The sequence below is a fragment of the Mustela lutreola genome, chromosome 10, assembly GCF_030435805.1.
Source record: "Mustela lutreola isolate mMusLut2 chromosome 10, mMusLut2.pri, whole genome shotgun sequence".
Taxonomy (NCBI): domain Eukaryota; kingdom Metazoa; phylum Chordata; class Mammalia; order Carnivora; family Mustelidae; genus Mustela; species Mustela lutreola.
Window position 1 is genome coordinate 4,071,793 of NC_081299.1, and position 25,790 is coordinate 4,097,582.

General features: G+C 63.0%; 1 protein-coding gene across 8 annotated transcripts; it reads right to left on the bottom strand.

The window, feature by feature from the left end:
* Positions 1-69: 69 nt before the first annotated feature.
* Positions 70-25,790, bottom strand: PLEKHG5 (pleckstrin homology and RhoGEF domain containing G5). Of its 8 annotated transcripts, XM_059135129.1 has the most exons (22): positions 25,641-25,789; positions 24,663-24,739; positions 10,331-10,460; positions 9,105-9,207; positions 8,688-8,745; positions 8,232-8,323; positions 7,621-7,757; positions 7,198-7,343; positions 6,547-6,741; positions 6,281-6,469; positions 5,946-6,041; positions 5,197-5,247; positions 4,949-5,098; positions 4,493-4,603; positions 4,241-4,390; positions 4,022-4,159; positions 3,757-3,876; positions 2,536-2,668; positions 2,332-2,447; positions 2,040-2,233; positions 850-1,611; positions 70-580 (listed from the first exon to the last, which is right to left on the bottom strand). In XM_059135129.1, exons 1-22 carry the CDS (start codon positions 25,642-25,644, stop codon positions 571-573), a joined length of 3,162 nt encoding a protein of 1,053 aa, XP_058991112.1. In that variant the 5' UTR covers positions 25,645-25,789; the 3' UTR covers positions 70-570. The 8 variants fall into 8 exon arrangements, with proteins under 8 accessions (XP_058991112.1, XP_058991115.1, XP_058991117.1 ...); XM_059135132.1 differs by lacking the exons at positions 24,663-24,739; positions 25,641-25,789 and adding an exon at positions 21,074-21,200; XM_059135134.1 differs by lacking the exons at positions 24,663-24,739; positions 25,641-25,789 and adding an exon at positions 19,663-19,794.

Sequence of the window (25,790 nt, forward strand, 5' to 3'; positions counted from 1 at the left end):
CTGCGCCAGGGCTCCAGCGCACCTGAGTCAGGAAAGGGGTGGGTTCCAAAACCAAAGGACTCCTTCCAGTAGTACATACAAGTCTTTATAAAAGAATCAAAAGCTCAATAAATATGGAAACTTACACAGCGCCGAACCCAAGCCTGGGGTGGCCTGTGGGACTGGGAGGGAGGAAGGCCAGACCAGGGGAACAAACATCCCAGTTGGGGCCAGATGAGGCTGGAGGGGAAGGGCCACCCCGGAGCCCAGCCCAGAAGACTGGAGTGGGTGATCCAGGAGCAGCGAGCAAGGGACTCTGTGGGGTTGGGGAGGACTTGGTGGTGGGGGGGTGGACAGGTTAGTGAAGGTGGCCTTGTTGGGGGTCCTGAGGAAGTACTGCAGCCTGGGCCTGGCACTCAGCTCAACGCTCCTCCACTTCCATCCAGTTCGGCAAAGTGCAAATCGGGGGTCCTGCCCGGCAGTCTGGCTGCTGCGGGCACAGGCAGCAGCCAGAGCTGGGGGCGGGATGCCCCAGTAGGCACGCTGTCTGCTGTCGCTCGGTCAGGGGCTCCCTTGGGGGCCTCCCTCTGCTCAGACCTCCCTGCAAGAGAGGGGAAGGGAAAGATAGTCCTTCTCTGGTTGATGCCCCTCGGAGGGGCCCTGGCCGCCCTCCTGCCCCACTGGAACTCTTAGGCCCCTTCCCCACTGCCCTCTGCAGATACCATCGTGTAGGCTCTGGAGCAGGCTCCCATCCCCATCCCCTAATGCCACCTGCTCCCAGCTTTAAGAGTGCCCCTACCCATTCCTGAGGCTCAGTGCCCCCCACTGCCAGCACACGGGGCCACCAGCCTTCGACCCCAGGCCACTCACGAGGCAGTAAGCGTCGAGTTAAGCAGCAGGGTGGTCCTGATTCGGTAGAGCTGGGCGAGCGTCAGCTTCCGGTGCTGGGCAGAGATCCCTGGGGGGGGCTCGGGCTGGACCCTGGGCAGTTCTTTGCTTCTCCTGGCGGGTCTTTCAGGCTCCCCCACCAGGCAGCTGGTTCTGCCCTCCAGCTCTGATGGCTCAGAGCCACAGCCAGGGTTTTGTGTCCCCCGGCGAGCCCAGCTGGACCCAGCTTCCCGAGGGAAACCCTGAGTCCTCGTGCCGGGGACTGTGACGGCCAAGCAGAGTTCTGACAGACTGCGGCTAGGCGAGGAGGGTGCTCTGCACGTGGTGGCCCCTGACAGCAGCTGGAGGAGGCTGGCCTCAGATTTGGACTTGAGCAGGTGGGGCAGACGGGGCAGCAGCTGAACGGGTGTGCGGCGGCGGAGGCGGGGTGAGGGTGGAGGTGAGGGGGCTTGTGGCAATTCTGGGGGCCGGGGCACTGGCTCCCCCGCAGGGGTGGGGGCCGCAAAGTCTTGCAGGGAGGTTGGGGAGAGGGTGCCGTAGGCGGAGTCCATGGAGCAGGAGCGGCCATCCACGGGGCCCAGGGGCAGCAGCTCGCTGGTGGGCGTGACAGAGGAGGCCGTGGTGCTCAGGGAGGTCTCGTCCGACTGGGAGCTGAAGGGGCCGCCCTCGAACTCCGGAGAGGATGGCGTCTCCCCAGGCTCCACCACAACCATGGCCAGGGTCTCGGTGGAGCCATCGGAAGCACTGCGGAGCCAGGAGGAGATGCTCAGGCCAGCTGCCCGGGTGGCCTGGTACAGCCCCTGCTTGGGCACCCACAGGTCTACAGCCTCTGGCCTCTCCAGAGCAAGCGTGTGGCCACCAGCCGGATCTCCCAACTCCTACACCCGTAACGCGGACCCCGGGAATGGCACCTGGCACCACCACAAGACTCCTTCTGGTCGGACACAGTTCGAGAACCCTTGGCTTGGCTCTCCGCCCGGCTAACACCAGACCATCAGAGTTGGCACTCCAACTAAAAACCCTTTGCCAAGCCCACCTGGACTCAGGTGGGTGGCACAGCCCTCTCCCCCACACGGAACCATTCGGAGGAAGGGGCCGTGCCTGGGCCCTGTGCAGGGTCAGGTGCCTTGGGGCCGGGTCTGCTCTGCTGGCAGGGGCTGGGGGGCGCATACCAGTGCTGGGAGTTGAGACTGTTGCTGCTTTTGCGCAGGATGGTGGGGGAGCTGGCAGCAGAGGTGCTACTCTCCCCGCCTTCCTCCTCCTCCTCTTCCTCGTCGTCTTCCTCCTCCTGCTCATCCTCCTCCAGGCTCTGCAGGTGCTGCTGGCTGCCTGGGTGCTCCTGGGCACGCAGCTGCTGCAGCTGGTTCTGCAGGTGGGGGCGGGGGTTGTGAACAGCCGTCCCCCCGCCCCCCGACACCCTGCCCGCGCCCCCCTGCACCCGTACACCCACCACCCGGTCCCCACCTGGGCGTTGTAAATGGCGTCCACCCAGCCACGGCACAGAGCCTGGCCGCTGGCCTGGAACGTGTAGGCGCCCACGGCACTGTGGAACTCGTTCAGATAGATGAGCAGAAAAGAGCCTGGTGAGGAGGCGCTCAAATCAGCATCGGCGAGGACCCAGAGCCCCTGCCCGCCAGCTCCTGGCCTGCGATAGGCCGGGCTCCTCACCAGGGTCTCGTAGCTCTCGGCACACAATCTTGTCCACCAGCAGTGGGGGGCGGATGACCTTGGTCCTCTCAGCCTTCTTCACTGCCTTGGTCACCAAGAGAAGGTCCGTAAAGAGGAAGCAGTACACGTCCATCTGCAGGGGTGGGGGCAGCGAGGGGAGCGGGCAAGGCCGGGGATCAGGGCCAGGGTCCTGCGACCGCAGCCTGTCTGCTGGGACACCCTCTCTTGGGCTGGGTCCTGCACCAGCCCTTCCTTACTGCACTTTGGTGATGTCGCTGGGGGCACTCAGATTTTGTCAAACACCTTCCCTGCTCCCTGCCTCCCATGACCCTGAGAATAAAATTAAAATGAAAAGAGGGGCGCCTGGGTAGCTTAGTCAGTTCAGCGTCTGCCTTCGGCTCAGGTCACGATGTCGGGGTCCCGGGATCCAGCCCCACATCAGGCTCCCTACTCAGTGCGGAGTCTGCTTTTCCCTCTGCCCCTCCACCACTCATGCTCTCTCTTTCTCTCAAATAAATAAATAAAGTCTTCTAAAAAACTAAAATAAAGAGAGCAAGATTTTATTCTTTCATGGAGCTATACAGATATAATTTATTTCAGTAAAAAGTTCACATTAAAGAGAAAAAGGGAATTTATGATCTGTGATTTTGAAAACCACAATTTGGGGGTTCCTGGGTGGCTCAGCTGGTTAAGCATCCAACTCTTGGTTGCAGCTGAGGTCATGACCTCGGGGTCCTGAGATCAGTCCCCCACCGGGCTCCGCTCTCAGTGGGGAGTCTGTGTCTCGCCCTCTCCCTCTCTCCCTGCTTGCATGCACTCTTTTACTCTCTCTCAAATAAATAAATAAATCTTTAAAACCACAATTTGCAGGCTCTGGGTTATGCACCTGGGATTAGTAGCTCAGAAGCCACGCTCTGGGCTGTTCGTGACCTGCTCTTGGAACGCACCCCCCCCAACCAAGAACCCTTATGGCACCAGCAGGGGGGCAAGCCCAGCGCCCCACCGGCTGTGCCCATGCCGCCACACCTGTACAGAATACACTACAGGAGATCATTGAGCCCTCAAGTGACCACAAAGCCATTCCTTCTTGAACTGCTGCCCCAACTGACACAGCAGCGAAGAACCATTAACTAGGGCCCAGAAGGTTCCCACGAAAGGGTGGTCCAAACCCACAGAGCAGGAGGTGCGGAAGGGGCCCTGCGGGTGGAGGGACCCAGTCACCTTGCCGTCCTTCCCCTCCTTCATCCGCAGGCTCCCCTCCAGCAGCAGCTGTCGCGTCTCCTCAGGGGAGGCGCCAGGGATGGGTGCTGTCAGGTCGAGGTGCAGAAACTCCTTCAGGAGCTGGTGATGGGTGGGGGGTGGGGGTGTAGACAGGTCAGGGTCCGACGCCCGCTCTCGCCCCGGCATCCTCAAGCGAGATTCCCAGCACAGCCCCGGGCTGCCAGTCTGGCCTCCCTCCGTTCCAGCAGGGCCAGGGGTCCCCCACCTTGTCCACCTCGTCGTTGCTGCCCTCCACCACCTCGTAGGCGTCGATGCGGCTCACCACGGCCGCCAGCCGCTGTCGCTCCTGCCGCTGCCGCATGCACGCGTTCACGTGGTGGATGAAGCGCTCGGCGGAGTCGATCTGCGCAGCGGGCGACGCCGGGGTCAGGTCTGGGGAGGGCCCCGAGCGGCAGAGGGGGGACCCGCCCGCCGCCCCGGTTACCATGGTGACGACGGCCTCCTTGGCGCGCGGCTCGTCCGTCCTCCTCAGCACCGACTTGAGCAGCAGCGGGTACTTGGTGAGGCGCTGGTGGGGCTTGGCCAGCATGTCGCTCAGCTTCAGCCGCTGGCACTGCGGGTGCTTCTCGGCCCACTGCGGCGCGGGCGGGCCTCAGGTAAGCTCCGCCCCCGTGCTCCTGGCCCCGCCCCGGTCCCGCCCACCGTCCTGCGCCCCCTCCCCCCCACCTGCGCTCACCGTGACATAGGCCCGGAAGAGGTCGTTGTCGCGCAGCAGGCCGCGCATGTACTCCATGCAGCCCTCCTCCTCCAGGCAGTACCGGACGTAGGGCTTGAACAGGGAGCCGAACTGGCCCGGGGCGGAACAGGCCCGGTCACCGCGCGCTCTCCGCGGCCAGGCCCTGCGCCAGCCCCTCTTCAGGCACTTTCGGGACCACCTCAAGGTGTGGCAAGTGTTATCACCCCAGTGTCCACACCCAACTTCCGCGGAAGTGACCGCCCTCCCCAGGGAGGAAAGGCGGGTGGCCTGGTGGGGTTCAAACCCGGCGACCGACTCGGAGTTCTTTGTCCCGGAACACTAGGGGTCCTCTGGGGCCACTGGTGGGTGGGGGGGAGGGGCTGGGGTGATGGGCAGACCGGATTGGCGCTCCGGCCCTGACGCAGTGCCCCCGCCGGGGTCCGGCCCGGCCCGTACCATCTTGAAGCCTCTGAGGAAGTCCCCGGGCTGCAGCAGCGCCCGCGTGCGCCGCGCCTTCTCCAGCACCGGCGCCATCACGCTGGCCCACAGTCCGCGGTGCAGCCGCGCGATCTCGGGGATGTTGCTGAACAGGCGCTCGGCCTCCACCTGAGCGGGGCGGGAGGTGCGCTCGGCCCCGCCCCGACGACAAGCCCCGCCCCAGCCCCGCCCCTTCCATGGGCACCCGGGCCCAGGCCTCGCCTCACCTCGCACAGCAGCCCCGACTCTTGCAGGTTCAGGAGGCAGCAGAGGAACAGCTGTGGGGGCAGGGAGCGAGGTAGCTGGGGGGCGTCCCGGTCCCGACGCCCCACCCAGACTCAGACTCCCCTGTACCCCTTCCCCCTCCCAGGAAACCCTGAAGCGGCCCGGGACAGAGCCGGTTCACCCCATCAGAAAAGGCCCAGCCTCCACAGCCCAGCTGGGGGTGAGCGTGCCCCGCCCCCACCTGCAGGGACATCTCTGGGAGACCGGGCCTTGCAGTCACACCTGGAGCTCTTTCCTCCCTCTCTGCCCTGACTCAGCCTCCGAGTTTTAACGAGGACGTTTTCCATGAACCCCAAGCTCAGGATAGGTGCGCTCCCCTGGCTGAAGTACACTCACTCACACACACACACACACACACACACACTCTCTCTCTCTCTTTCTCCATCTCCACGTCCAGGGGTCCAGGGCGTGGCTGCTGGACAGCTCGTACACAGCAAGTGCTCGGGAATAATCACTGAGTCAATGTGCCCAGTGTCCACCCAGCCGATGCCACACACTTGCCCAAAGTCCCCTGCAGGTGCCTGGCCTGTGGGGACTCGTCTCCTCCTCCCTGGGGAGCAGCCCTTTTCCCTCTCCTTCCCATGTTCCTTCTGCAAAGCCCCTAACTCTGCTCAAGGGCCCCCCGTGGGAGGCTACGGGGCTGGGGCAGGAGGGAAGGCTGGCTCTGGGCCAGGTGTGGTCCCACACTCACGTTGGTGATCACCCGCAGTTTCTTAATGTAGGAGGCCTCCGTGTGCAGGAGCTCCCACACCGCCTCCTGCTGGTGGCACTGCCTCCGCGTCAGCTTCTGCAGGAAGGGCAGCGGGTCGGCCAAGAGGTCCAGGGAGGAGACACGCAACCTTGCAGGCCGCGTCCTTTTCCCGGCGGGAACATGGAGGTCCCCCGAGTTCTGGGCCCTCCTCTCCCACTGAGTCAGCCAAGTGGCGCTGCGCTTTCCTTGCCTCGGTTTCCCCACGGTGAGTCAATGATGTCAGCAGCCTGGCAGGGCTGCCCCACAGAAAGTCCTGTCACTGCGGCGGTACCAACCTCATGCCCGTCAATGAGCTCCCGCCAGCTGTCCTCCAGCTGTAGGCAGGCGTGGTCCTCCTCTTCCTCCTCTTCCTCCTCATCCTCCCACGAGTCGTGGTCGAAGCGCAGCCGCCGGGCCAGCCGGGGCAGCCCAAAGAGGCCATACGCGTGCAGTTTGCCCTCCAGCTGCTCCATCTTGTCCACCTCCTGGAAGGACACCCATGGTTGGGGGCAGGGGACAGGGCCAGCCAGCTGCCCCGCGCCGGGCCCCTGGGACCACCTACCCGGCCAAAGGTGCTGGTGCTGGGGCCTGAGCTGAAGAAGCCACTGAAGCGACTGGCAGCCCTGTTCTTCCAGCTGTCACCACCACCACTGCTGCCACTGGGCAGAGAGCAGCTGGAAGGCGCGGGGGCCTCCTGGCCAGGGATGCTCGTCTCCCCCAGGAACTCTGACATGTTCTTTCGGCGGCGCCCAGGGGCCTGGCCAGGGAGGGGGATCAAGGCCAGGCCCACCCCGGCCCCCACAGTCCCGCCCCACAGCGGGTTCCCTAGACCTCCGGCAAGCTTGAGATGTGGGAGGGTTTCTGCACACCGCCCACCCCGGGAGGCCACCTCTTCTGAGATCCGTACCTGCTCTGGGGCTGGAAAAGCCAGGCACAAACGCACCTGGGCCACCCCCCGCAGCCCTAAGCACACACAGTCACATGCATATTTCATGCACGTATAAGCACAGCCCCAAGCGGATCCACAACACACACACACACTCTGGGGCACCAGCAGACACTCAAAGACAAGACCCATTATCTTGGGGTCCCCTGTCCTCAGAGCCAGCCTCGTCTTCCAGAGGGGGAAATTAAAACCCAAGAGAGGGGTGAGGGGCCCAGGTGACCCCCCGCTAAGCCGCTCCCCACCCCCAGTCCTGACACAGTGCCTCACCAGGATGTCCAGGCTCTCCCGGCGGCTCTGGGGGTCCGCACGCTCCAAGAAGGGGGTCCCGGCCCTGGCCGGCCGCAGGACCGGCAGACTCAGGGACTTGGAGTCCTTCACTCCCTGCTCCACCTTCCCCTCGTCCCCTGGCTTGGCTGGGGCAGCATCGGGGGGGAAGGAGAGATCCTCAGCCCCAGTGGTGAAGGGGACCACGGACCTCTCTCTCCTGAGGATCCAAACCAAGACCTGGCTGCCCTCGCCTGGGGCCCCGCCCCCCCCCCACCTAGAGCCCGGGCCCGGCAGAGACACCTGTATGGTAATGAGCCTGCTCAGGGCCGTGGCCAGTGGGAATCTGAGCCTGGGAAGAAGCAGCCGTCTCCAGGGGGCCCCAGCCTGGGCCCAGCCACCCTGCCTGCCAGGGTCACCACTCACCTTTGACCCGCAGGTAGTGTCCCCCGAACCGGTAGGCCTCAAAGGTGAGGGACAGGGGTGTGTTGGACTGGTCCAGGTAGATATCCACTTTACCCAGGGCTACGCCCTTCCTTTCAAACACCGGCAGCAGCACCTCCCTGCCTCAGGATGGGAGGGGTACGGGTTAGGGGGCAGGCAGAAGGACCCCCTACCCTGGGCACAGCTCCAGCTCCACCCCACCTTACCGATGATGAAGGGAGACACCCACAGGATCATACAGAGGCACCAAGACATACAGGTGTGCATGCACGCACACACACACACACACACACACGCACACAACTGCCAACAGAGGGTCACACACTCCTCCAAGTGTCTCCACACAAGCCAGCATGCCCACGCCCTCACACTTGCGGGTCTGCACACCAGGGCAGATGCTGTCACATGCCGGGCCATATCCAGGAACTGGGCCACGCGCACATGTGTTGGGATACACAGGGGGCTCTGCCCAGAGGTGGGAGACCTGCTCACTCACAGGCCACCACACACACACATACACCATTAGGCCTTTGCGAAGCCATACCTACCCTCCCCCGCCCCACTCCCTCTGCCTTGGCCCCACCAAGCCCTACCCCAGCGACTTCTTCTTCATGGCTGGAACGATCTCTGTCTCAATGTCCACATTCAGGTCAAATTTCAGGGTGAAGCACTCCTTGCTTGGGTCCTGAAAGGGCACGGGTCTCTTCACTTCGGTGCCCCTTGTCTCTGAACCTCCTCCCAGGGTCCAGGATGGAAACCCCAGCATGGGAGTGAATGCAAGGATCTCCCCAGCCTGCCTTGGTCCCAGGGAGGTCCCCTGTATCCCTCTCGCCCAAGGGAGGAGTTCCTGTAGCATCTGGCTCCTGGCTAAGGTGGGCAGTACTGGGCTGCAGGGCACAGTGGTGGGGGAGGAGGACCTACTCACTCCAGACCCCATCCCCGGTCCTGGAGGTCAGAGCAGACAAGCCCAGCCTTGGGGATGGAAAGGGATGGGCCCAGGAAGGGCAGGGGCTGGCAGAAGCCCCCTTGACAGCCTGGGGACTCCTTACATCTGTGTGTCTCCTTCTTGCCTTCTTGGAGAGTTTCAGGCCTGTGCTCTTCCGGTCACTGCAGAACAGGGGGCAGAGGTCAGAGGGCATGGCCAGGCCCTCACCAAGGTGGGATGTGAATGGGCCCTAGCTGGCCAGGCACTCCTTGCTCACCCCAGGGGTGACAGATAACTCAGGTGTGCTCAGGCAGCCCAAGGCCCACAGGGCCTGTACGCCCTCTTGTGGCCAAACACAGGAGCCACACCCAGTGGTACCCAGTCCCGCTGAGTCCTAGCCCTGGAGCTGGAGGCGGGCCCAGGCTGGACAGCCTCCTCCAGGAATCAGGGCGTCCATGGTGGCAGGGAGGGGTCTCCAGTCAGGCCTTCGGAAGCCTCTGGTCTTGGATCTTAGATCAGAGTGTCTGCTCTGCCCACCTACCCTTTGCCGTCCACAGAGCTTTCCTCTTCCTCCTCCAAGTCCACCGCAGGGCTGGTGCGCGGGGGGCATGACCGGGTAGACACATTCCGGGCCAGGACAGAGCCTTTGGAGTAAAGTGAGAGGAAAGGTCATGCCTCCTCCCTCTCTGGCCCCGTTTTCATCCCGCTACCAGCCCTGGGCTCCCCCTTCCCCGGAGGAGCGAGCGCCCTGCAGGTCTGTGAGGACGGGAAGGGGCTCTGTCATTGCTTCTTATCTCTCCATTGCTAGACTCAAAAAGACACAGGGATGACACCCCAGGCGATGCCCCGCCTTCAGTACAAACCCACCTGTGGCCTCAGTTTACCCTTCTTTTTTTTTTTTTTTTTTTTTTTTTTTTTTTTTAAAGATTTTTTATTTATTTATTCGACAGAGAGAGATCACAAGTAGGCAGAGAGGCAGGCAGAGAGAGAGAGGAGGAAGCAGGCTCCCTGCTGAGCAGAGAGCCTGATGTGGGACTCGATCCCAGGACCCCGAGATCATGACCTGAGCCGAAGGCAGCGGCTTAACCCACTGAGCCACCCAGGCGCCCCTCAGTTTACCCTTCTATAAAATAGGATAAAATAGGGATGAGGAAATCCTGCCTCTGGGATTGTTGCAGGAAGGGACTGACATCTACAGCTGTTCCCCGGGGCCTCCTCTCCCTACCACCGTGACGACACCCAAGGTCCCGGGGGCTCGGCAGAGAGTCTTTTCATCCCTCTGACCTGCTATAAGGGGAGACAGGTCTGGCATTTTTGGCCAGGCAGCCGGTGGCCAGCAGGGCTCGGGCCAGGTCCCTACGCAGCAGGAGGGGTTTCTTATTCCCGTGACCTGCCAGCCCCACCCTCCACCACTCTGCTCGCAGTCCCCAGCCCTAAGGACAAGAAGAAAGGAGACTCTTCCAGGACGGCCCGGGGGCAAGCTGGAGGAGGAACTCCTGGAGACCCACAACCTGCAGACCCACAACCTGATAGAGACAAGCCTGCTCTTGTGATGGGGCACTGTCCCCGGACTTCTCTTATTAAAACACTGGGAGCACAAAAGGGGACGTAACATTCTTGGGTTTCACTGTTTTCGGTCACAGCTCCAGTCCTTGTGACGGCCCTGTTGCCACGCTGACAGTTACCAAGACGCCATGCCCTAGACAGGGAGTTTGCTGCTGCTCTGAGAACTCGAAGGGACAGGCTGGGGCCCCTCCCCACGCTCACCTTGCGGGGGCAGGTCAAAGCGGACGTGCCCATCATAATGCATGATGCTGTGGAACTTGCTGTCACAGGCCTCACAGAGGTTGAGGGGTCCCCGGCGGTGCAGCTGCTGGCACTCAGCGTGGTGGCATACCTTTTGGGGAAGGGGGGATGGTGGCAGGAAGGGCCCCCAGCGGGCACAGCGGCAGCGGGCACAGCGGCAGCGGGCACCGCGGCGGCCCGGACCACTGCAGGCCACAGGCCCAGGCTCCTGGTCACTCCCAAGGCTGCTCGTTTCTCAGCCATCCATTCCGCAAGGGGGGCCTCGTGCTCCTTAATTCACTCTGTGGACAGTCCCCCAGCCCCACTATGTGTCCACTGTGAGGAATCCGCCGGGAAAAGCAGATCCCTGCCCTCGAAGAACAAAGTGTGGAGGGGAAACTTCCAGGGAGGAACCACGAGGCCGTTGCTACCAGGGCCTCTTCCTGGGGTTCAGGAAGGAAGGGCACCCCAAAATGCTCAGGGGTGACATCTGCTTCGGCCAGCTCTGTGTCAGAACCGGCAAAGCCCTTCCCGTCCGCCCCCCACCACCAGCCCCTCTGCCCTAAGTTCTGTGAGGTGCCTGGCCCCTGCATGCAACCTCGCATGGGGTGAAGGGGGCGATGCTGGAGTCCAGAAAGGCACTGGCATCCGGTGCTAAGGCAGTGCTTCCCCCCCACCCCCTCCGGGTATTTACCGTATTTACTCTGTCACCCTATGTTCTCCCCCATCCCTGGGGAGGACTGCCATGCCTCGTCCTCTGCCCTCTGGCCCCACAGCTCACCTCCAGCTCACTCTGCTTCCCACTCTCCTTATTCCCCACCAGGTCCACCCACCTGCCCCACACTGTGGGGGGGCTTCACCCTGCTCCAATCCAGCGGCCCGCCAGGGAGAGCCGCCCAGCTGCCGGGTGTGGAGCTGCGCGGCGCCCTCCCTCCCCTACACCCTCAGGCTCCCTATCCTTTGGCTCACAGGCCCTGTTCTCCGCCTTTCAGTGAAGACCCTTTCAGTGAGACCCCATGAAACAGGTCTCCATCCTGACCACTTCCCCGTTTTCCCTCCCAGTACTCATTAACGTGTCTTCCCTGACTTTCCATTTTTAAGTATTTCAGACTTACAGAGAATTGTAAGAACGACACAGTGACCTCCACACGCCCCTCTAGCTTCCCCAGTCGTGAGCATTTGTCGCGCTGTGCTCCCCTCCCGTTCCCCCCTCCCCAGGTGTGGAAGAGCACGGCCATTCTCCTACAAAACCCCAGTACAACTGTCACGGTCGGGAAACTGATCACGGATATATGACCCGGTCCGTGGTCTAAGTTTGCATCCGCCCATCTGTCTGAACCACGGCCTTTACGGATGTGTTTTCCCACACAGGAGCCTGTTCAAGATTCACACACACTCTCAGCCGCGTCTGTTTATTCCCTCAAGGACGAGTTTTCCACATGTGTCTGTTGTTTTCTTTCAGGACATCGATACTTTTGAAGCATTCAAGCCAGTGGTCTGGCAGAAAGCCCCTCCGTGGGGATCCTTCCGGAAGACCTCAGGTGGTTTCAGGCCGAGCATCTGGGCAGGGACATGAGAGAGTGGACAGCAACCCCCTCCATGCAGCCGGCTGCCGGGTCACCCGGGAACCCCCTGTACTGTGTAAAGATCCTTTTTCTCTTTGGGATGAGTAAGTAGCCCGTGGGGGGTACTCTGAGATACCAGAGCCCCAGCCACTCCAGGGTCCTCACACCCACTGGTGATGTCCACCTAAACCGAACAGGACTACAATGGTTGCAAAGAAGATTTTTCCACCTTAGAAAATCTTCTCTTCTCTCTCAGACCCTCTCCCCTCGTTTCCCCGTCCATCCCCAACTCCCTCCTCTGGGCCCCCAGCCGCCGCGCGCTTCTAAGTCCACCCATGGGACGCAGCCCTTGGCACGGGGGGGTCTCTCCCACCATCTCGTCCTCCGTGGTTCCCCAAGCCCCACGCTCTGCTGTCCCCCCGCAGCTCTCAGCACCCCCTTGTCCACTTCCTGCTTTGGGGGGGCATGGGGCTGAGCAGCAGCCCCCCAGAAAGACGGGTCAAGTCCTCACGGCCAGGACTTCAGAGGATGGCTTTATTTGGAAATAGGGTCCCGGCAGATGTGAGCAGTGAAGACGAGGTCATGCTGGGCTCTAACAACCCTCCGAGCAGGGTCCCTACCAGATGAGGAGGGAGAGACAAGGACACACGGGCAGATGATGACGCCGCCGCTACATTGTGTGGGTCTCTGTGTGAGGCTCAGCTTCCGCCCACCCGGGGGGTGCTCCGTGTTATGGCGGCCCCCGGGGAAACAGATCCATTAGGCCAAAATCCTTGGGGTCACTCTGATCTCTGTCACACCTCAGCCTGGGCCAGAATGCTGGCGGCCCTCCCTTCCAGCCGCCCACGCCCCCTGGCCCACTGCTGCCCCCTGGTCTCCATCAGGGTCACCGCTCACCCCACCCACAACAATGACCTCATCACTGGTCTCCCTGTTTCCACCCTTGCCCTCAATCATTTGCTCGCCACGAGCTGCCCAAGCAGCCCCTCCGCCCCCTCGGCGGCTTCCCGTCTCCCTGCAGGAAAAGCCAGAGTCCTGTGCGGTGACCGTGGGGGCCTCGTGCCCTGTCCTGCCATCCAGGCTCGCTCCGCGCCACCCGCCACCCCCGTCGTGCCCCTGTGCTTCGGAAGCCCCACATCTGCTGCTCCCTCGGCCTGGAATGCTCTTCCCCGGACACGGAAGTGACAGACCTTTACTCTAAAATCACTGTCTGCCAGGGAGCAGCCTGCCTGTCTCTCTCTGCTCCCTCCACACCTCGCCGGCCCCGAGGACTGCGATGTCAGTCTGCCCCACTCACTGCCCTATCTCCAGTCCTCGCTGCTCAGAGAATACTTGCTTAATTCAGTAAGTAGGGCGATGGAGGGTCGTGGGAGGGCTCTGGGCTGGGGAGAACCCGATCAGAGATTTCCAAGGTGGCAGAATGAGGACAGACGGCCTCGAGACAGCAGAGGAAGGAGTCCAAGCGAGAAGAAGGGGCTGAAAAGTCTGATCTACACTTACGACCTGATCACCATGTGCCTGGGGGCTGGGCTAAAGGCCCCTCGCCCCAGAAGGTAGAAGCTGTGACAGCCCCTATCTTACAGAAGAGGAAAGTGAGACTCGGGAGGTTTTCAAGTAACTTGTTGAAGGTCCCCAGCCAGTGGAGCCGGGACCCGAAGCCAGTGCCGTGAAGCTCCAGCTCCTAGATACCCAGCACGGTAATGCGTAGCTGAGAAGGGAGACAGGAGCAGGGGAGGCTGGCCCCGGGGCAGCCTGGGGAGAGGGGGCAGCGGCTATAGAGATCAGAGGGAAGCAAGCATAGTTTGAGGCTCACTGTTTGGCTCCTGTGGCCCCTCAATCATCCATTAGACCGAAACATAAAAATCCAAACCCCCAAAACCATGGGCACGGAAATGACAACAAGCAGGGGACTGACTGGGCCCTGGGCAGGTGGCTGTGGACACGATGGCCCAGATTCCTGATGGCAGCCTGAGCGCCAGGTGCCCCCCCCACTGCCACATCCTCCTCAAATGGTCTTCCAGTGTGTTCCTGGGGCTTTGGGCAGCCTGTGAGTTGTGCCCTTCAGCCAGAGCCATTGTTTCTATTCTCATTTAATCTACTCCAAAAGAGCATGAAAACTGCTATCCTCAGCCACAGCTCTGCCTGCCCGCACCGTGCGTCCCTGGGGCGCTGCGGACAGAGTGAGCACTGGCTGTGCGGCTTCTGGAACCCCCCCTCCAAAAGCTGCAAGCTTCTCCTCTTGACAATGAATCTAGGGAAAGCGTCAACCCCACTTCAGCCCCTTCTTCGCAGAAGCCCCAGTCTGCCAGCTAGACAGCCGTCCCCCAGCCTTGCAGGCAGCCTGGCACAGGTACCCCCCCACTTCCAGGCCTCTAGTGATTTCCCTGACAGCTTCATTTTGCTGGTACCAGACTTGGAACAGAACAGTGGGGCTGCTGACCTTCAGGTCACCCAGGCCCTAGTCGCACAGTAGGGGGTGACATGCCAGGACCCATGCTAGGTTGGAAGGGTCCCGCAGTGGGCCTCTGGGACCTTCCAGCCCAAGTCCCTGGTTCCCTGCCACAAGCCTATCTTTAAACCAATCTAATATATAGACCACCGATTTTCACACGAGAATTCACTCCTGACAGCCACTCCGGCGGGCGCTGGGGAGTCTCACCACAGCTCCTATTACTACTAACATAATATTGTTACCATCGCTACTACTGATGGTGGTGATGATGGGAGCCTGTGCCCGCCTGTGGCTGACGGCCTCTGCTCCCAGCCTCCCAGCAGCCCCTGCACTCAGGGACAGCAGGACATGTGAGGGGAGGAGCCGGATCTGAACCAGGTAGGTGTTTCTTCACTTAACTCAACAGATCTGTTGACAATAAACTTCCAGGAACCCCCACCCCAAGAATCACAAGCCTACCTGGGAGCTCAGGCTGGGCTGGGCACAGCCCTCTTGCTCCTGAGTCTCGTCCCCACCCCTTCTCATACCTCCATCCCCAGACGGCGGGGTCTCCACAGCTCCCTTCAGGAACCAGGGTCTAAAGCAGGGCAGTCCTTTCCCAAAGCCAGACTCTTGGACCTTCTCTCAGACCAAGGTGCCTACTCTCCACCTTGGCTGCCCTCTGAGGGCAGCAGCACCTCTGCCCATGGGGGAGGGGCTTGGGGGGGGGGGGGTTCCCAGGGCTCAACCCAAAGAGAAGAGCCCCCTGGACCAACAGGCCAGATCACTCAGGACCTCCAAAGGCAGAAGATGGACCCCAACTTTACAAATAACAGAAGGGGCCCTTCCGGGAGCATGGTCAAGGCTGCCCCCCAATGGGGATGGGGTCAGAATTCTGACCAGAAGTCAGAATTCCCCACACACACTAGGGCTGGGGCCAGAGGCGGGAGCAGTGGGCTGTGGGCAGGGCCCGGACAGAGGAAGGGAAGGGGGGGGGGGGGCTCCAGCGCAGGGCCTGGGACCCGCAGGTGTGTCCGGACGCAGCCCCAGACACAAAAGGCTCAGCGCTGGCCGGCCCCGCCGCCGCCTGGGCCCCTCGGCGTGGGGTGGGGAAGCATCCCGTGGGGCGGGCAGCCGCACGACCCCCCGCCCCGCGCCCCGGCGCCCCGTACCTGGCCTTCACCGTCGCGGGCGTGACCCCCCGCCCGGCAGGGCAGCTCGGGGCCCGGCCTGGAGGCCGCGCGGCGCCCGGAGACGCCGGGGCCCGTCCCCATGGCGGCCGGAGGAAGCGGCGGTCTGCGCCGCCCGCCGGACAAAGCGCGGGGCTCCGCTTCCTGCCATTGTGCGGCCGCGCCCGCCCCCGGGGCCGAGCGCGCCGGGACCCCGGGGCCCCCGCCTGCCTGGTCCCCGCCCGCCTGCGCCACGCCGGGGCGGCTCCGCGGCGCCCCCAGCCCCGCCCCCGGGGCGCTCCCCGCAACCCCTCGCTGTCCCCCGCCTCCACTGCGAAGCCCAGACCCCAGCCCAGCCCCGCGGGCGCCGGGCCCTGCCCTGCCCTCCTCCCCACCCCCAACGCCAACGTCTGGGGCGCAAAGACCCCTCCCTGCAGTCCCGGAGACCCCTCCTCTGAGCCTCAGGTCCCGGCCCCCCGCCCCACTCCCTCACCCAGAGGAGCTCCCGAACGCTGCGGCATAAGGAGGGGGGGCAGGCCTGGGGCACATCCCACCCGTGTCCTCGACCCCGCTCTGTGTCCTGTCCCAGGGACGCCTGTCTCTGCTCTGACCTCCAGCTGTGCGGACCGCCCCTCCGGAGCTCAGAGGCCCTCCTGAGGGCCACCCGAGCGCCCGCCCGCAGTCCTGAGTCCTGGGCCTGCGACACCCTGCTCCTACTGCCCTGCGGTGGTGCCCAGGAACGGGGGGGCGCCCGGCCACCGGGGACGACAGGATGAGGCAGCGGGCGATAGGCAGGCGTGTTGGTGGAAAGGGCGGAGAGGGTAGTCCTTTGGGAGCCCCCGGAGTTGAGTGAGAAGGAGCCTCAGGAAAACCCCGAAGCCCAACTGGGCTTTCTCCCAGATTGCGAATCTTAGCAGCTCCAGGCTGGGTCCCTACCGCCTGCCCCACCCCCCGGGGGGGGGGGGGGGCCGCACTCATGGAAACCTGAGAGGGGAGGATTAGGGAATGGGTGTCCCCGCTGTAGGGTGGGGTAAGGTGAGGGTGGGGTCCCCACTATAGTTTGTCAACGAGTTTTTCCACTCATTCCCAAGAGGTGGGGGCAGGCGCTACTATCCCCACTCACTGCTGGGGGCAAAGGGACGTAAAAGGCCACAGGCAGGACTGAAACCCAGACTTCTGACCCCCTCTCAGTACCTGTGAGGCTGGGGCGGGGGTGGGGGTGGGGATGATATCATCAGACCCCCACCCCCACCCCCGCCCAACCCCTAGACAGCTCCTTCTCCTTCTGGTACGGTGGGGAACCCAGGCGCGGTCTCTGTAGGCAGCAAGCGTTTCACTCCAGCCCGCCGGTTTCAAGGGCCGCCTCCACTCCCAAAGCCCAAGCCGTCCCTGTCCACACCACAGGCAAATCTTCTGAACACTAAAACCTGATCATGTCACTCCCCACTGAAAACTCTCCAATGGCTTAGAATAAAATCCTACCATGCCTGGCTCCCACCTGCCCCCTGCAAGGTCCCTTGCAGTGGTCTCCAAGCTGGCCTTGTCTCCACGGCTGCGACTCACCAAGCTCAGCGCCTGTACCTTGGCCTTCTCTGACCCCCGATCTTGTAACGGCTGGCACCAGACCCCCCACTTCAATGCCACCTCGTCAGTGAGGCCTGTACCTCCTCTCAGAATGAGTAGCCCCTGCATCCCTCGTTCTCAATCCTCTAAAGAATTATTTCCTCCTAAGCATCCAAAACTACCTGAACTTGTTTTACTTCTTTGGTCACTTCTCGATTATCACTCCTCCGTGCTAGAATGTCCTCTCCAGAGGTCAGGGGCCTTAGCTGTCTGGGCCACACTCATCGTTCACACTGAGAATAGGTCTGGCCCATGGCAGGCGCTCAGTGAGACTAGATGAGAAAAGACGGAGGAAGGCAGAGGAAGGGTCTTCATGCCAGAGTGGGCCATGGGGGCAGGGAAGGTCTCGGCCTGGATGTCCCTTCCTGCTGCTGATGGTCAACGAAGCCGTCCTAACCATCTAACCACAGGTTCTCTTCTGCCTCCTAGCATCCGTGACCTTGGGCCTGACGGCCTGGCCAGCACAGTTGCTACCACAGATCTCTGTCCTCATGGCCCCACAGCACTGACAGCTGAGTGCCAGGCCTGTGCCAGGGGTTTGGGGCACCAGAGGTCACCCAAGTGACCAGGCCCAGGCCTTCCCCAAGTCATGCCGCTGCTGAAGCACCCTCCAGGCAAGGCAGAGGGCTGCTCCTTTGAGGACCAGGGCCCTAATGCCCCAGGGCCAAGAGTGCAGGGTCAAGGACTGCAGAGCAAAGGCAAGAAAGGAGCCCCCAGCCCTTGCAGCGCGGTAGGGGGAGGCCTCAGCAATCCGGGGTAGGGGGAGGCCTCAGCAATCTCCTGGGTCCCCACCCCCTCTGTGGGAGGGAGCTGAAATAGCCCATGCGCAGGACAAAGAGGTCCCAGCCCCTGTCTCCCTGGGGAGGGGGCCCCTCTTCAGCCCAGCCCCAGCTCCAGGCTCATGAGTCAGGGCTGGCTTGTTGAAACTGATACCCAGAAACCAGATGCTGGGCTGATGAATAATGGAGTCTCCAAGGCAGGAGCCCCCTTTCATTCCCCCCAGCACCATCTCCCCAACCCCAGCAAAGCAGAGGATGGTGGGAGTCGAGCCCCACAACAGGTTGGGGATCGGCCTGGTCTTTGGTGGGACAGAGGAATTCCTAGTCCAGGAGCGACCATAGGTCTGGGTCCAGCTCATGCTCTGCTCATAACTGACCAGCTTGGATGGAGAGTCTTGGCTAGAGGGACAGGACTGCCCAGAAGCTCCTGATCCCGGGCTAAGCTCCCCTGGGAGCTGACTGGCCCCCAAGGCCCCATGTGGCACCTTGGAAATCCAGGGGCGGAGGCTGCAGGTTTGAGCAGGCTGGCCAGGGTGGGGCTAGCTCTGCCAGGAGGCTCTCCTAGTTCCAAACAGCCCACCAACCCCTCCCTTCCCCCCAGGCCTGGGCCTCACTCCCTTGGATTCTGGGGCCCACCTGGAGGCAGAGCCTGCTTTAAGGCCCTGCCCTGTGCTGAGCAGATGGCAGGGGTGTAGAGAACCTCTCTGCGGGCCAGGCTAACTATACAGGCCCCAGAAGTCAGTAAGGCCCTTACCAGCCCCATTATCCCAGGGAGCGGTCCAGCTGGGACCCAGCGCTAAGGAGGGAGGTAGAGGCTGTGGTCAGTGGACTTCACCTCACGCCCTGTCCCAGCACAAATGTGCCAGATCCTGGAGTCCAAGATCCTAGGCCTGAAGCCAGTGCCTTCTCCTGACCTCTCTCTCTAGTGAACAAGAAGGCTCCTTGGGAGGGCCTGAGGGAGGAGGCGAAGGCCTGGGCTTCGGAAGACCTGCTTCTGGGCTCCACCTACCCCCGCCCTCATCCACCTGTGCAAAGAGGGCATTGGGCAGTTCTCTAGAATATTCTACCTAGGGATGGCCCCTGGGCCCTAATGTGTGCCTGGACCCTGGCCAAGGGACAGAAAATAGTAAAATCCTCCTAGAGCCCCGCAAACCTGGGGAAGGTTCCTTCGGAATTTGTAGGACCCAGGGCCCCCTCTGCCTCCATTTCCGCGTCTTTGATCAAGGCCAGCCAGGGCCTCTCCAGGTTCTTGGGTCCTCTCCCTCTCCCCTCCCCCAAGCGGGTCCTGACCAGGCCAGGCCTCCCGACGCTCAGGCTCGCGCGCCCCCTGCCGGCTTCGAGATGACTTTCCGCCTGGGACCAACTCCCCGACGCCCAGCTCCCGCAGGGTCGCGGAACCCTCCCAGCACCCCGCGCCGAGGCCCCTCCGAAATCTTCTCGCCCTGCCAACAATCCTCGCACCGGGGCTGGGGCCCTATAAAGCTCCTCACGGCCACAGCGCCGAGCCAACCCCACCCTAGAGTCCCAGGGGCGGGGACGGGAGCTTGAGCCCATTCCACCCTCAAGTAAATGGAGGCAGAGCCACTGGAGCCCATCGATTACCCCCCTCCCCCCGCGCAGCCCTAGGACTGCGTGGGACCCTCTACTCCCGGTTCTGTCCACTAATAAGGGGCCGGTTTTGGAGCCCAGACCCACAGCCGGCCCGATCCCAGCCCCGTCTCGTCCCCAGCTACCCCGTGAGACTCACCTTAGGGACATGGGTCTCCTCCCCTGTGGCCGGGGCTCTGGCCAAGGCTGCCAAAGCCTGGGTGCGGGGAGGGAATGGGGGAGCCCGCGCGGAGCCGGGGGCACCCGAGCCGCGGGGCGGGCTCAGTCGGCGCAGCACCGGCGTGGGGCGCGGGACGTAGGGGAATTACGGTAGGCCGGCGCGGGCGCTACCACCTGGGCGGGCCGGGACGTACCATCGGAGCGCCCGGCGGGCGAGGGGGGGGGGCGCTGGGAGCCGGGGGAGGGCGGGCGCTGGAGCCCGCGGCCCTGGGGGCGGCAGGAAGGGCGGCTGGCGCTTGGGGGTCATCTAGGGGCCGGGGGGTAGGGACTGTCACTGGCCCCGAGGGCGCTGGCCCTTTCCAGGCGTGCGGAAAGTTCGAAGTCCCCAGGCCTTAATGACCCTGGCGCCGGAGCCACGGCCCCGCCTATCTCGGCGCCCCTCTTTCCCCCTGGCGCAGGCCCGGCAGGGCTGCAAACGGGGCCGCTCCGCCGTTCGGCGCTCCCCGGTTCTCGCTCTGCCGGCCGCCCAAGTTCAGAGTAACTCTGCCCTCTGCACAGAGGGTGCGGGGAGTGCACGGGACACAAGCGGCTCGCTGGAGGAGTCAGGCAGCCGGCCCCAAGCACACCTCCCGCCTTCGCCTTCCCTAATTATGACCGCGGGGTGAGGTGGGTGGAGCGGGCATGGCCCCTAGGGCCTGGGGCTGATCTGGGGCTGATCTGGGGCTCAGGCCCACCTGCATTTTCCCAAATCTAGATGCCCCTCGCCAGGCCCGGGCCTGGGGGCTGCCGGTTCTCCCTCCTGGCAGGCGCTGCCCTCTTTGGCAGTGCTGACCTCCCTGGGGCTGGGTCCACTCCAGGACAGCTCATCTTGGCTATAGCCCATGTGGGGGTCCCTCTGTCCTTGCCTCCGGGGCCAGGCACCCCATGCCCTCAGCTGCTCCCCCCAGGAATGAATTCACCAAAGCCCAGGAGTTCCTCCTTGCTTCTCTGGTCCGGCCACTCCCCCAAGCTGCAGACTGGACTGCCACCTGTCTACAGCTGACCAGCGTCTGAAAGTCACCCCCAGAAATCCCCAGACTCTGGCCACTCTCAAGGACACCCTGGCCTCCCACCTCTCACCCCCAAAGCCTTGCCCGGGAGAATAGGTGACTCCCTCTCCCATTATTCACCACATCCTGCCCATTCTTTCCCCACAAGGATCCCAGATCCACCCCTTCCTCTGTCCACTGGTCTTCATTTGGCCGCCCCTCCCTAGCACCCCTCCTCCTGACTCATCCCTGCCACCGCACAGCCTACTGTGAAGCTGGAAGGGAACTCCACTGTCTCTGCTTGAATACCTCTAGAATGGAGTGCTCACAAACACCAAATCTGAGTGAGAATTTTAAATTTACCTTAAAAAGGAATGGGGTGATCACAGCCTGTACACTGGGGTGAGCCTCCCCGCTGCCAGGACCCTTGGAGCCCGGCGGAAAAATTCACCTCCCTTTCTTCCTGACGGATCCTTAGAAACAGGGAGGCTCTGGGGACAGACAGATCTGGTGTGAGTCCCGGCCTGACCGTGGCAAGTCATTTAACTCCCTTCTTCGTGGTGTCCTGTCAGGAAGGTGGAGACGGGGAGATGGGGTGGTCCCTACTGCAGAGGGTGGGTGTGAGGACAAGAACATTTCCTGCGGGGCGCAGGAATGAAGGGCGGCTGCCAGGATCGTTCCCTTTTAGGATGATACCCTGAGGCTCCCATCTCCAGGATAAACCAGTTCCCTCCAGTGTCACGTGCCAGTGTCCCTTGGGCCTGTGTCAGCCCTCCTCCAGGTCCCCTGGCGCCCTGCGGTGCCCTGCACAGACTGTGACCAGAGCACCTGCCTCAAGGGGGCCCCTCCAGTAGCTGGGAAGCCAAGACCCCATCTGTCCTGTGATCTCTCTGCAGGAGGGCTGGGTACCCACTGTCACCGCCTGGCCCTCCACAAGGGAGGAAGATAATACTTCTTTCATCTCCCTCCTTTCCGAGACTCCAAGCTCCACCCGCCCTGGGAACAGAACCAGACGCACCATGAACCTTTGCCATGCGGGGTGGGGCTAGGTGGGGTCTGGGATGGAACCCGGGGAGCCCTCAGGTCTCAGGAAGGGGAGGAGGGCACAGTCTCAGCTGAGGGGTTTCTCTTCCCCTCCAGGGTACGTGAACGGCCAGCGTTCTCCTGAACATCTCCATCATTCCTCACTCCACGCGAAGCACGGCGTGTTCATCCTTCCCGCAACCCGAGAAGCCTCAGCTTTCGATGAAGAAACTGAGGTCAGAGACGAGTCGTGATTTGCCCGGTGCTGCACAGCTGGGAAGGAGTGGGCTTTGGCCCCCGAGTTCACAGGGGTGGGCTACTCTCCACACCTTCAACCTGAGGAGGGGCAGGGATACAACTTCTCTCCTGTGGTCTCCGAAGCTCTGACCTTAGGGTGCTCCCAGTCCAGTTCTGCCTCCCCCTGCCATCCCCTGGCCCGGCTCCCTCCTTAGCACCCCAGCATGCCTCCCTGCTCACTCACCTTCCTACCCCTGGCATTCCTCGGACGCCAGCAGCCTCCTCCAGGAGCCTGTCTCCCGGAACGAACTCCAGGGGTGGGGGGAACCCCAGCACCCATGAGAGGCTAACACAAAGCCTGGGGACCAGTTGGGCAAACCCACGTCCTGACTTCTCCCCTCCTCCCAGCGGAGCTAGGATGTCGGCTCCTGGAGGCCCTGGGCCTAGAACGGGGCCTGGCATAGCAGATGCGTTCGGTGAACGCACAAATGACGTCATCTCCTTTACAAAGCTAGTCATATCCTGCTAGCCTTCTGAGCCTCGGCTGGGGAGGAGCGAGAACGAGGCTCTGGATTCCCCTCCAGACCCAGCTCTGCTCATCAGGCTGCGCAAGGTGGGCGAGGTCTCTCCTCTCCGGGCCCATTTTCATCGAGTCGAGGGAGAATAAGGCTTTCCTCCTGAGGTCTCTGTGGGCTCAGGGAGACAAGCAGGAGGGCCTAATGCCCCACCTAGTGCACAAGCCTGATTGGTCAGTGGTGGTGATTCTCACCATCAAGGACAGTCTTTGCTCCTCTTCCTCACCGAAGCAGGATGTCAGTCGCCCTCTCTCTTCTCACTGTCTGCTCCAGCCAACTTGACCCCTTACAAGACAGGCCCCCTGCCCCGTATTTCCCGCCCTCTCCTGTGTCTGCGGCAGCCCCCCCTTCCTGGGCCAGTCCTGTCTGCTGCTCGGCCTCTCTCTATTTTGTCCTCCACTGGAGGCCACCTTCTCCAAGACGTCTGCCCTCACTGGGCCCCCAAGCCTCTGATCACTCAGCATCCCTGTCCCCAAAGTGAGTCTGCGCCACTGGTCCTAACAGGGGTCCCCCTGGGGACAGGACTCGGGACTCTCCCCCTGCAGGCTGCATGACCCTCTGGCCAATGTCAGCCACGCTGAGTTCCAGGCAGGCCAGGGCTGGGCTGGAGCTAGGACCTAGAGGCCATGGGAGGCCCACACTTGCTGAGACCTGGTCGCCACTTGGAGGCCTCCCCTCTGCACAGCCAGGCACCTCCCATCCTTGCCCCTGTCTGTGGCAGCTTGGGCGCCTGGCGCAGGAGCAGCTGCCTGCAGGAAGGGCCCCTGGTAGGATGTACTTTGGGGGCTGCTGAGGCCGGTGTGTTGCCAGGAGCCCCCATCTGGGAGAGAGGCAACCAGCCAACACCAGAGCCCCAGTGCCAGGCACCAGCCGAGCCAGCACGTTGTGTCTGACATCACAGCCACCCCCTCGCCTGGTGACCACGGCAACTGAAAGCCTCCCCCTCCTGTCCCCGCCCCCAGAACAGTCCTCCATGTTCCTTCTAACCTGGTCTTCCTGTACAGAATGTATGAGCATGTGTCTGGGCAGAGGGGGGAGGTAGGGGGAGCTGGGCGGTGGGAGGGTGGCATTTTTAATTTCCTGCAGCTGGCAGAGCTGAGCTACAGGGCGGTTCGGAACACAGGCTCTGCCATGACACAGATCTGGGCTCTGGGTTCCAATCCCAGCTCCACCACATCCCAGCCATGTGTCCTTGGGTAAGCCACTAGCTCCCTGAGCCTCAGTTTCTTCGTCTGTAAAGAAGAATAATGACAGGACGCACCTCCGAAGGCCAGAAGGAGACAGGGGGCCCTCCGCTCCCAGGCCGGACCCAGTAAGTGCTGAAGGTTTTCATCGTGGTCACTCAAATGCATGCTGGAAGAGGCCAAACTTGGGTTCAAGCCCTGGCTTGGTCTCTCATGAGCTGTGGGGCCTCAGCCAAGTCACAGGACCTCTCTGAACCTTGGTCTCTTCTTCTGGAAACCGGGGCACCCAGGCCTTCCCAGCAGAGCTACCACCAGCAGCACATAGGGACAGAGAGCACGGGGCATCGAGCCTGGCGCGTTATGGGTAGAATCGCCCAGCAATATTGATCATCCTCACTCTCCTTCTGCCCTGCTCCCGGCTCCCGAGTCCTGGCTCTTCAGGACCGGTTTTCCTTCTTCCCTTTGTCATTCCACAGCACAGTCACTCTCACCCACTACCCTAAGTGTCCCCAATCCATGCCCAGGCCTGACTAGTGGCCCAGTGCTGTAGGGAGGGTGCCAACCGAGCACTGGAGCGAAACCTCCGGCTGGGGGCGGCCCTTCCCTTCCTGGGTCTCAGCTTCCTTTCCCTGACACGGGGCCACAGCTCCCATCGCCTCAGCATGGCTGCAAGGACTGCAGGGCAGGAAAGGGCTCTGGGGCACCCCTGCTCCCCTGGCTAGCAGAAGGCCCCTCCATTTTGCTGTTTCTGAGCCAAGGGCAGGCCCTCTGCCTCCTAAACCAGGGCCCTACCCACACGTGAACGCAGAGGACACCGTGGCTGGGCCAGCTGCACCTTTGCCAGCGCCCTGTGGGTATCCATGCCTGGAGAGAGAGAGGGTCAGAGCGCTGTCCCCTCTGCTCCCGGCAACCCAGGCCCTCCAGCCTCCCTACCTTGGCCGCACGCCCCTTGTCCATGCAGTCTGGGTTCTGACAGCGCAGTCCTCTCTCCTCCGCCAGGCTCTGGTCGTCTGCAGAGGAGAGAAGCAGTGGTTATCTGTCGGGTGGGGCCCAGGGAAGCTGCGCCCCAGGCCGGGGGCACCCAGGCGGCCCTGCCCCCCCCCCGCCCCCCCCCCCCCGTGGCCTCCAGACTAGAGGATGGGTGGACCGGTCTCCTCAATCCTCCCTTCAAAGGAGGTCAGTGTCCCTTTCTCTTTTAAATGCCAACTTATCTGCACGGGAATCTGTTTGCAGAGTCCTTTTCTTGTTGCAGTTCCCCAGGGAAATTATCCAGATTCCACGGGGAGAAAACGTCTTTAGAAATAAGCGGCTCCCTCCCTCTGTCCCACTAGTGGGGGGCGGGGGTAGCTCAGTGACCTTGCGGGGCTCCAGACTTCCTGGGGGATCCCCGTAGGGCTGCCGGTCCGAGATCCCTTCTCACCCCTGCCCTCCACATCTCAGCCTCTGTGGACGCACTCCTCCTCAAAGGGCCGGGGTGTCCCCTTTCCCCATGGTCCATCTTTGACCAGGAATTTGGCCCCCTCCTAGCTGCCCCTCTTCCCAGGGGCTGGGGCGCAGCAGCGGAGGGGGGCAGGGAAGGGGCAGAGAGGCTGCCCGCCCCAGCCAGCCTGCAGGGCTAGGGAAAGGGGTGCTGCTGAAGCGGGCCCCAACATGGGGGCAGAGTTTGGACCCCCACCGCGCCGATTTCGACCCCGGCGTCCACCTCCCACCTTGAGCGGGCCTTCCCCAGAGCGGGGTAAGGAGCGCGCTCTGGCTCCCCACGGCTCCCCACGGCTCCCCGCGCCCGCCCCGCCGGCCCGCCGGCCCGCCGGCAGCGGCGCCCCCCGCCCGCGCCCCTCCTCGAGCCGGCGCGGAGGCAGCCCGACCGGCAGGCCTGCTCCGCGGGGCCGGCCGGGGGCCCCCCGCACTCACCCATGGAGGAAGCGCCGAGCGGCCGGGGACGCGGGTGGGGCGGGGGGCGCCGCGGGCCGGCCGGCTGGGCGGGCGACGGCGGCGGGGGACGGGCGCCAGTCGGGTGCCGGGGGACAGGCCGGAGCGCCGCAGCCGCGGGACCCTCGGCGG